This window comes from Octopus bimaculoides, chromosome 11, assembly GCF_046866305.1.
Source record: "Octopus bimaculoides isolate indiv1 chromosome 11, ASM4686630v1, whole genome shotgun sequence".
NCBI classification, from domain to species: domain Eukaryota; kingdom Metazoa; phylum Mollusca; class Cephalopoda; order Octopoda; family Octopodidae; genus Octopus; species Octopus bimaculoides.
This window is the reverse complement of record NC_142938.1, coordinates 24,476,567-24,488,759: the sequence shown is the minus strand read 5'-3', so window position 1 is coordinate 24,488,759 and position 12,193 is coordinate 24,476,567. Positions and strand designations below refer to the sequence as shown.

The window sequence follows — 12,193 nt, the reverse complement described above, 5'->3', positions numbered from 1 at the left end:
ATATATATATATATATATATATATATATATATATATATATATATATATATATATACAGGGTGTCCACAAAGTCTGGGTACAGGGAGTAAATAAAATCATAACATAAACAATTAAATATAAGAAATAATAATTTCTTAAAGTTATTGTTAATCCCCATGTACCCAGACTTTGTGGACACCCTGTATATATATATACATATATATATATATATATATATATATATATTCAGTTGAAATTAACCAATTTTGCAAAACACTAAATATAAATGATTTTAAAGTTTATAATATAATGAAAGAAGAAACTGCGGGAGTTTTTTTTATGGAATTTTGTATTTCTTAATGTAAACTTTTTTTTCATTTTCTTGTTTTCATTCTCATGGACTGGATGAAGACAATGGACATTACTTTTTTTTTTCTTTTTGTTTTTATTAATATTCCGTTTAAGGATCAAAGTTGTAGAGGATATTAATTTCTTCTTTAATAAGGGGTAAAACAGAGTTTGATGGAATCAAATCTCAATATATTATTACTGCTTGGTTAATAATATTGATTTCACCACCCCCTACTCCCAGCCACACAACATCCCCTTTACACATCGATAGTAAATCAAAATCAATGTCGGCAGGCTTTGATCTCAGAAGTACGAGGCACTTATCACATCATGGTTGATATTCTCCTCCTAAGTTCTGAGCATTGAATCAATTGAGACCTGGTGGTCTTTAGTTCCATGCCTTGCTGCAAAAAAGCAGAGGAAAGAGAAATTTTCCTCCATCTCAGGGATAGGACAGAAGTCCTTTGTAAGTCACATTCCCAAATAAACTGACAACATTATCGAACAGTTCAGTGAACAGTGGAATATCTATAACAAATCACAACAGATGACTTATTAGTCATGTGTCATGAGTCATGAGTCATATGTCTTATGTTATGAGCCATGAGTTATGTGTTACTTTTAACTTATTTGAATCATATCCTAGTTAAAAAATATCTTTGGCATGTAATGTATATAATAAAAGAAACTTAATACCTATTTAATTAGTTATGTTAACATTTCTGTCAGGAGATTCATATGTGGTTAACATAGATAAAAATAGCATATTTGACATAACTAAACCTAGCACTAAATTCTTTAAAATATTACTTGTTATAATAAAAGTTTATTAAAATAATGCATACATACATACATGCATGCATATATACATACATGCATATATACATACATACATACATACATACATACATACATGTATGTATGTATGTATGTATGTATGTATGTATGTATGTATGTATGTATGTATGTATGTATGTATGTATGTATCTGATATATCTGGAGTATAGTGCAAGATAAGCCTTTTTTCACAACACACAACCATTCTAGAATGTTGAGAAAAAAACAGTTTACCTGAAACAAAACCACAGATATAACAAACAAGGAAAATTATTTCAATGTATAATAAATAAATGAATAAATTAATTAATTTTATGTAAATTAAACCACTTGGCTGAGCAAAATAACTACAAAGGTCTATTAGAGATAATTCTCTCTAGGGGGAGCTCAATGAAATAGTATTCTCTCTCTGAGGAGAATTAAACAAAATTTGAAAGAGAATGGTAATAATGGTTATTTAGAATCGTTGCAGAAAGAAGGCTTACTCACACTACAGATATGGTAGAGAATGACTGCAGTTTAGTGCATAATTGGTTCATGCATACATACATATACATGTGTGTGTGTATGTGGGTGTGTATATATAAATATACGCACATACACACACATACATATATACATACACATACACAAATACACATATATATATATATGCACACACACTCACATATGTGTGTATGTGTGTGCACATATACATATATATCATCATCATCATCATCATCATCATCCCTGTTAGATGGTTTGGCAGAATCCAGCAGGTCCAAAGAAAACCATCCAATCCATACCAGCACAGAAACTCATCTTCTATGCTGGCATGATAATGATGGTGATGATATATATATATATATATATATATATATATGTATTACACATATAATTGATTATCAAAATATGAAAAAAACTACATCAGATATAACAAGCAGGTGCAAGGCGTGAATACAAAACATTGCTTGCTTTCAAGAATCCCTATGACCATTTCCTGATTTTGGTTTCCTGTTTGTTGATGGATTTAAGTTGACTTTTTGGTAATTTGTCAAAGAATAGGAGGCCAGCAGCCCGTTCAATTTTCTCAATGTCTATAGTGAAATACTTTAGTAATTTATCATCAGTTTGAGCCTCATTGGGAAGCATGAAAGACAATAGCTCGTATTCTCCTTCATTGTTCTCAATCAACACTACTTTGAAGAAATGGGTTGGTACTGCCACGTGGTTTTTACCGATCACTTCATATTTGATGTAAACCTTTCCATCAGGTGCCGCTCTGCAACAACAACAAAAAAAAAAACAAGCTTAACCCTTTAGCATTCCGATTATTCTGTCAAATGTAATGCTTATTTACTTGTATTGTTTTGAATTAAACATGCATTATCTGATAGCTTTGAGATTTTGATGATGTGATTGTTTATTTTTAGAATGAAATTAGAGGGTAGATGGGAGAGGCCAGGTCTGACCAGTTTGAACATAAAACAGGTAGAATATTTTGGCTGGATATGGCCTGTTTGAATGTTAAATAGTTAAAGGTCATGATGAAAAGAAGATTCTATGTGTACATGTGTAGAAGTCTGCTTGTGTTTGTGTATGTATTGGTATTCTGAAAAGTTTTATATTATCAAGTATCTTCTGTTTAGTATAATTTACTGAAGAAAATTAAGTAGGAGTTCTGTACTGAAAGTTCTTAAAATTTTTTTTGAGGTTTTATGATGTGGTTCTCACAACATATTCTGTCAAACATCTAAAGAAGAGAAGAAAGTTTCAAATCTTGAAAAATACTTAATTGTTAATATGTCATAAACCAAAGTCACAAATTAATAAGTGGGGTGGACAAATTTCTATGCCATGTGAAAAGTGATAGTGAACAATATGTTGGAAGGAACTAATTACACGCCAATGCTGTGTAATTAGTACAAGAAATAGATGCATAAAAATGCATTGGGATTTCTGCAAAACTGAGAGAGAGAGAGAGAGAGAGAGACATAATTCCAGAGATGATACATTGATGGGAACATTCAGCAGCAGAAACACTCGGGAAATAAAGTGTGTCAACTGTTCAGAGAGTTTCTTAGATGTTTCTTTACCCACCTGTCCATGTCTGAAGATCACAAGAAATAGCGACATGCCCTCAATTGAATATGTAAACCAATCCTTGATGTTGTGGGGATTTTCTTCCTTTTGGTGCTTAGTAGTTCTAAAGCCAAAGTCTGTCTGAGGAATCTGACCCCACTTTTTAGAGGTTGAAATTTCACCACAGTGACACAACAGGCTAAGACAGCTGTGGTGACCAGCTAGCTGTAGATTTTACATTGGAGTAGCCTTCTCTGAAATGAATTGCGTTACAGGGCTGAAGAACTCTACCCACCCAGGAGTTGCTGAAAGAGTGTCAAAGAGGGCACCAGAGCACCTAAAAGGTCTCTGCTCCTCGATTCGCAGTTGAGGTTGACACACTCTGGTCTTTTCCTTTCCTATGACACTCAAAAGGTAATGAGGGTTTGTGTTTGGAGCTTCTTCCATAAAATGCTATAATTAACCCATAGCTGGGATCTTGACAAGTGCCAGTGCTCCAGGTCAGAGTACACTTGGGGACAATAGTGACTAAGAATTGGTTCCACACTCATTAAAATCTTGGGACTCCTGACTGAACTAGAGCCCCACTACCAGATGAAGTTTAAAGTCATACCTAGGGCAATATCCATGTTTATATACCCACCAAAACAATATATAGCCATCTAAATTGTGGTGTATACCCATCAGAACCATGTATATTTACCCATGTAAGCAATATATATATATATCGTCGTCGTCGTTTAATGTCCGCTTTCCATGCTAGCATGGGTTGGACGATTTGACTGAGGACTGGTGAAACCAGATGGCTACACCAGGCTCCAATCTGATTTGGCAGAGTTTCTACAGCTGGATGCCCTTCCTAACGCCAACCACTCAGAGAGTGTGGTGGGTGCTTTTACGTGTCACCCGCACGAAGGTCAGTCAGGCGGTACTGGGAACGCCGACGCTCATCTCGCTCGAGAAACCTCGTGTGTCACCCGCACAAGAGCCACACAACCCCACACAAGAGCCAGTTCAGGGGCACCGGCAACGATCTCACTCGAAAAACCTCATGTGTCACCCACACAAGAGCCAGCCCAGGGGCACCGGCAACGATCTCGCTCGAAATATTTCATGTGTCGCCCGCACATGAGCCAGTCCAGGTGCACTGGCAATGATCCCGCTCGAAAGATTTCATGTGTCGCCCGCACATGAGCCAGTCCAGGGGCACCGGCAACGATCTCGCTAGAAAACCTCATGTGTCACCCGCACAAGAGCTAGCCCAGGGGCACCGGCAACGATCTCGCTCGAAAAACCTCATGTGTCACCCGCACACGAGCCAGCCCAGGGGCACCGGCAACGATCTCGCTCGAAATATTTCATGTGTCGCCTGCACATGAGCCAGTCCAGGTGCACTGGCAACGATCCCGCTCGAAAGATTTCATGTGTCGCCCACACATGAGCCAGTCCAGGGGCACTGGCAACGATCCCGCTCGAAAGATTTCATGTGTCGCCCGCACATGAGCCAGTCCAGGGGCACCGGCAACGATCTCGCTAGAAAACCTCATGTATCACCTGCACAAGAGCTAGCCCAGGGGCACCGGCAACGATCTCGCTCGAAAAACCTCATGTGTCACCCGCACAAGAGCCAGCCCAGGGGCACCGGCAACGATCTCGCTCGAAAGAATTCATGTGTCGCCCGCACATGAGCCAGTCCAGGGGCACTGGCAACGATCCCGCTCGAAAGATTTCATGTGTCGCCCGCACATGAGCCAGTCCAGGGGCACCGGCAACGAACCCGCTCGAAACATTTCATGTGTCGCCCGCACAAGAGCCAGTCCAGGGGCACTGGCAACGATCTCGCTCGAAAGATATCATGTGTCGCCCGCACATGAGCAAGTCCATGGGCACCGGCAACGATCTCGCTCGAAAAACCTCGTGTCACCTGCACAAGAGCCAGCCCAGGGGCACCGGCAACGATCTCGCTCGAAAGATATCATATGTTGCCCACACATGAGCAAGTCCAGGGACACTGGCAATGATCCCGCTCGAAAGATTTCATGTGTCACCTGCACATGAGCCAGTCCAGGGGCACCGGCAACGATCTCGCTCGAAAAACCTCATGTGTCACCCGCACAAGAGCCAGCCCAGGGGCACCGGCAACGATCTCGCTCGAAAAACCTCGTGTGTCACCCGCACAAGAGCCAGCCCAGGGGCACCGGCAGCGATTTCGCTGGAAAGATTTCTTGTGTCGCCCGCACATGAGCCAGTCCAGGGGCACTGGCAACGATCCCGCTCGAAACATTTCATGTGTCACCCGCACAAGAGCCAGTCCAGGGGCACTGGCAACGATCCCGCTTGAAAGATATCATGTGTCGCCCGCACCTGAGCCAGTCCAGGGGCACTGGCAACGATCCCGCTCGAAACATTTCATGTGTCGCCCGTACATGAGCCAGTCCAGGGGCACTGGCAACGATCTCGCTCGAAAGATTTCATGTGTCGCCCGCACATGAGCCAGTCCAGGGGCACTGGCAACGATCCCTCTCGAAACATTTCATGTGTCACCCGCACAAGAGCCAGTCCAGGGGCACTGGCAACGATCTCGCTCGAAAGATTTCATGTGTCGCCCGCACATGAGCCAGTCCAGGGGCACTGGCAACGATCTCGCTCGAAACATTTCATGTGTCGCCCGCACATGAGCCAGTCCAGGGGCACTGGCAACGATCTCGCTCGAAACATTTCATGTGTCACCCACACAAGAGCCGGCCCAGGGGCACCGGCAACGATCCCGCTTGAAAGATTTCATGTGTCGCCCGCACATGAGCCAGTCCACGGGCACTGGCAACGATCCCGCTCGAAAGATTTCATGTGTTGCCCGCACATGGGCCAGTCCAGGAGCACTGGCAACGATCTTGCTCGAAAATCCTACGACAGCCCCGCACAATAGCCAGTTCAGGGGCACGGCAACGATCTATTTCTATTTCACTGGCAACAGCCACGCTCGAAATGGTATATTTTACGTGCCACCTGCACAAGAGCCAGTCCAGTGGTACTGGCAACGAACTCGCTCAAATGTCTTTTCACGTGCCCAAGTGCCAGGAAGGCGATGTTGGTAACAATCATGCTCAAATGGTGCTTTTTACGTGCCACCGGCACGGAAACCAGGCAGCTGGTGTTCTGGCAATGATCACGCTCGGACGGTGCTCTTAGTGATCTACTGGTACAGATGCCATCATGATTTCGCTTTCATTGATTTGAATTAATCAATATTATGTTGTAGTTTCAAGATTTCAATGAGGTGATTGTTTATTTTTTGAGTAACATTGAGGTTAGATGTGAGAGGCCAGATCTAGCCAATTTGAACATAAAATAGAGAGACTATTTAGGGTGGATATGGCAGGTTTAAATGCTAAAAGGTTAATAAAACTTGATATCCTCTCAAAACATTTTGTAATTGAGATTCAATGATCTGAAACATAGACGGCATTTCTCATACACAAATGAAATGTAAACTTACATATCTATGATCCAAGTCAAGAAGAAGAGATTTTATCTTGCAGTTTTTTTCGTTTTGGATGGCTTCATGGAGACTAGGTACACCAACATATATATATATATAATATAATATAGGATAAAATCTTTATAAGAATTTATCAAGTAGTCAGCGTGAAAAAACCCCATAAGGAAAAAAAAACTCATTGTTTTTTTCCCATAAATATATATAATTTATATAAGGGCATTAACTATATAGTAATGCCTCACGCTTAGAGGGACTAAATAAGTCAAAAACTACCAAAAAATAAGCAACATATTTACCGAAAGCGAGGAAATGCAGCTTTAATATATATATATATATATATATATATATATATATATATATATATATATATATATATATATATATATATATATATATATATATGTATGTATGTGTATATATATAAATTTTTTTTCTCCTTGTTTTCTCCGTATTCTTTCTGTTGAAGAGCGTAGCTCGAAATGTTAAAGACTTTCTGTATTCCCGAACGTTAAACTAATACATTCTTTTGTTGTTTACACCACCTGTCCTCGTCTGTTGTTGTTTTTTTCGTAAATTCTCCCATATATATATATGTATGTATATACATATATACACACAATGTGTGTGTATGTGTATATACCTAACTAAATACTGTCTATATACCCATCTAGACCATATTTATATACCCTTCTAATCAATAAGTATATACCCATCTAAACCATGCCTGCTGTGGTGATGATGATGATGGTGGTGGTGGTGGTGGGGTGATTTTGATGATGGCAGTAGTGGTGGTGATAAAGACAATGATCGTGATGAAAATCATCTATATCATCATCAGTGGTTGCAGAGGCAGTAACAGCAACACACACACACACAGAGACACACACACACACACAAAATTTATTTGAATGATAATAATATAGTTCCCTCAAGGAATAAAACAGTGTTATTTAATTGATTATTTTATTTTATTTGTTTTTCCGTTTACATTTCTAATAAGCCAGTACTTTAGACAATGGACACAAGCCTTGCTTAAACTTCATAATTTAGGTTAATCAATCGCTGTCATAGTGACACTTTGTAACAAAGTAGAACATCATGCTGTCATCAATTACAAACTCAAGAATCAGCAGACAAATTTGTAAAAATTAATGTCATTGTTACTGAATTTCTCTGCTTATAAAATTACAGAAGAGTTGGGGTAGATTGAGGTGTTTGTTTATCTCTCCATCTGTATATCTGTTTGTCGGTCACTCTGTCTGCCTGTCAATTAGTCCAACGGCTTGTAGCTCTCTCTCTCTCTCTTTCACTCTCCATGTATCTATCTATCTATCTATCTATCTATCTATCTATCTATCTATCTATCGATTTATCTGTCTGTCAATCTATCTGTCTACCCTTCTATTCATCTATCTACATACTTCTTTCTCTATATATATATTATATATATATGTGTGTGTGTGTGTACATACTTACACACATACACACACACACACACACACACACACACACATACACAAATTAATAAAAGTAGTTTCCCTTATTCTGGTGGTTAGAAAGTCTAGTATTAGAAGTAAAGTTTATGGGTGATTACAGAGGATTATGGAAGGTTTTTTTCAGGTACTGACAAAGGTTTATGCAAGATATTATCAGTTAATAACTTGTAATTGGTTCTGTTATTGGCTGCAGAAAGACACTTCAGAGCTCATACAAAGTAAATCAGTGAACTGTTAGTAGAAGCAGGCTATAAAAGTTATGGGATAGTATTAAAAGCTAGTGGATTAACCCATTAATATTCAGATTGCTCTGTGAGATGTAGTACTTGTTCTGTTACATTGTTTTCAATTAAACATGCATTATCTTAGAGCTTCAAGATTTTGATGATTTGATTGTAGGAAGCTTGCTTCCCAACCACATGGTTCCAGGTTCACTCCCACTGCATGGCACCTTAGACAAGTGTCTTCTATTATAGCTTCAGGCCAACCAAAGCCTTGTGCGTGGATTTGGTAGCGGGAAACTGAAAAAAGCCCATCACATATGTGTGTGTGTCTTTGTATCTGTGTTTGTAACTCCCCATCACCACTTGACAACTGGTGTTGGTGTGTTTACATCCCTGTAACTTAGCAGTTTGGCAAAAGCCACCTATAGAGTAAGTACTGGGCTTAAAACATAAGACTTGGGGTCGATTTGTTTAACTACGTGGTGCTCCAGCATGACTGCAGTCAAATGACTGAAACCAGTTAAAAATTAAAGAATTTGAATGACATTGTAGGGTAAGTGTGAGAGGTTGGATCTGGTCATCATCATCATTTCCTGCTATCTCTGCCTGCAGCAGAATGCACACCAACATGAGATAGTTGCCGCTATGATATGAATCTATGTTGTTGAACATATCTCATATTAGTTTCATCAGCCTTACTCTTCCATGCTGCCTTATGGCATGTTGGATGTGGGTAATAATTTTGGAGTTCTTCATCTTCTAGATTGATTGCTTTTGCTGCATCTAAGGAGCACAATCTATCCTTACAAAAATTCATTTAACCCATAGATTGGACCCTTACATATACTACCATTCCAGGTCAGAATGGACCTAGGAGTAATAGTAATTAAGGAGTGACTCTACACTCTCCACAACTCCACAACTCCTGAACTGGAGCCCCACCACCAGATTAATGTTTAATGTCATACCCAAAATCAGATAGAATATTAGGGGTAGATATGGCTGCTTTAAATGCTAAAGGCTTAAAATCAGCCAGTGGGGAGCCCTTAGCCTGTAATTTCAGAATGACAGCTCAGTTTTCTTGTTGAGAAATATATCTGATTGTTGCAGCATGTACAATTTCTCACTGAGACAAAAGCAGCATGAAAATGTTGTCAGTTCAATTCTAGAATGGGTTAGCATGTTGGGCCCTTGAGCAAGTCTTTTCATTTAATGTTACTCCAATCCATTCAGCTGAAATGATTACCATCCAAGTGCTAATGCAGTCCTTCCCCTCCTCTCTCTCTCCTTCTCTCTCCATCCACATCTTGTATGTCCCACTGGGTCAATAGTAAGAGAGTTGAAAGGGTGCCTTGTGACACATAGACACTTAAAACAATTAGTAAAAGCATGGTATATGTTATCAAGTCATACTTGTTTGTAAGTAGCAGCAATGATTTTTTTATATACATACATGTATACATGTATGTATTTGTTTGTGATAATGCATGTGTATATATATGCATGTTTGACCAAATGGATATATGTGTACATATGTTTGTATACATACACATATGTATATTTATGCATATATGTTTAACACAGCTATATTGTTTGAATACCACAAGCGATATCACAACTTTCTCCTTCTCATCCTCTTCTTTTTCATCTTCCACCTTTTCTTTACCCTCCTCCTCCCCTTCTCTTCCTATTTTTGTTCTTGCTTTCTCTCTCTCTCTCTCTCTCTCTTTATATATATATATATATATATATATATATATATATATATATACACTAGACGTACCTGACGTGACCTGTTGGGTCACAACCACTCCAATTTGAAAATGTCGATGCACAGCGGGAAAGGAAAAAATACTGTCTCAAACTTCATGTGCAATAAAATTCTTAAATAATACAGTTCTCCTGCCTTTGGACTAATTTTGTTATCATTGTTTATTTGAACAGCAGCTTGTTCATTTCCTTTCAGCGTGTACTTGATGACATACTTAATTGACCTCACTGAGGCAATGATTTCAACATTGCAGTGGCATTTGAATGTTCTTAAAAGAGTTTCATTATAAGGTACAACCCATTTGTTGTTGATTGTTTTTCCATTCTTAGAGATTCAACTCCTTCCATTGCAACTGATTTTTGTCTATAAAGAGATAGTTTCTCTGTCTGTTTTTCTGCCTTTTGATTAAGAGGATAGAGATTAGTATTTTATTTTAGATAAAATAGTAATTTTCCCCTTTAAGATAAAAAAAAATCAAGTACTCATGATTCAAAAATATCTCATAAAAATATTGGGAGAATTTCTGTCTTTCTCAGGGCGCTTACGGTCTCTTGTGTATGCACACTGACATTACACATCCAGTGGAGCATAGTGGCTTCATTCCTTGCAAGCTTACACATGTCCTCAGCAGTCACGGCCCATGCTTCACTGCCATGTAGCATGGCTGTTCGCACACATGCGTCATACAGTCTACCTTTTACTCTGAGCGAGAGGCCCTTTGTCCCCAGCAGAGGTAAGAGCTCTGTGAACCTTGCCCAGGCTATTCTTATTCTAGCAGCTACACTTTCAGAGCATCCTGCCCCGCTACTGTCTTGGTCACCTAGGTAATGGAAGCTATCAACAACTTGTAGTTTTTCTCCCTGGAATGTGACGGAAGCTGTTTTCTGCACATTTTCAGTGTTTATTACTCCTCAGCATTTGCCACACAAAAACTGTCTTCCCAATTAGCTTCCCTTTGATATTGCTGCACCTCTTATGTGTCCATAACTTACACCAGGTACAGCTTATGGAGTTTCTACCTACACTTTTTCTACAGATCAAGCAGGGCCATCTACCTGAAGGGATTTGTGGTTTGTCTGCCTTCCTACTAATTAAGACTTTGGTTTTTGCTAGATTGACTCTAAGGCCCTTCGATGCTAGACCTTGCTTCCACACCTGAAACTTCTCCTCTAGTTCTGATAGTGATTCAGCTATTAGAGCAAGGTGATCAGCATAGAGAAACTCCCAGGGACAGCCTGTCTTGAATTCTTCTGTTATTGCCTGGAGGACTATGATGAATAAGTGAAGGCTGAGGACTGATCCATGATGGATCCCTACTACTACCCGGAATTCTTCACTATACTTGTTGCCAACCCCCACCTTACTGACAGCATCCCTGTATATAGCTTGTACAGCTCTCACTAACCATTCATCTATCCCTAGTTTCCTCATTGACCACCAGATAAGGGATCGGGGGATTTGTCAAAGGCTTTCTCCATGTCAATGAAAGCTAAGTACAGAGGTTTGTCTTTGGCTAGGTATTTCTCCTGCAACTGTCTTATCAGAAACATAGCACCAGTGGTGCTTTTCCCTGGCACAAACCCAAACTACATCTCGTCTAGACTGACTCTCTCCCTAATTAGTTGGGCTATGACCCTCTCCATGACTTTCATCACCTGGTCCAACAATTTGACACCTCTGTAATTATTCCTATCTGATGCGTCAACTTTACCTTTCTAACAGTTGACTATGGTGCTGCTACACCAGCCATTGGGTATGACTCCGTCATGTATCACCTGATTGACTATACGGGTGACTAGACTATAGCTGACACCACCAGATATGTTAAGCATCTCTGCGGTGATTCCTGATGGGCTGGGGACTTTCCCTGTCTTCATATCCTTAATTGCTTTATCTACCAAGGTACTGTCAATTTGGATAGCTGGTCCCTTTGTTGGGTTAACATTCAGCAGACTCTCTTTCTCCCATTCATTCT

General features: G+C 39.7%; 1 protein-coding gene across 1 annotated transcript in view; it reads right to left on the bottom strand.

Annotated features, from left to right (window-relative positions):
* Positions 1-404: 404 nt before the first annotated feature.
* Positions 405-12,193, bottom strand: part of LOC106867925 (endonuclease G, mitochondrial) — a 24,996-nt gene continuing 13,207 nt past the window's right edge. The window contains exon 3 of the mRNA XM_014912994.3: positions 405-2,428. Coding sequence (XP_014768480.2) covers positions 2,134-2,428 — 295 coding nt within the window. The 3' untranslated portion in view covers positions 405-2,133. The remainder of the gene's footprint in view (positions 2,429-12,193) is intronic.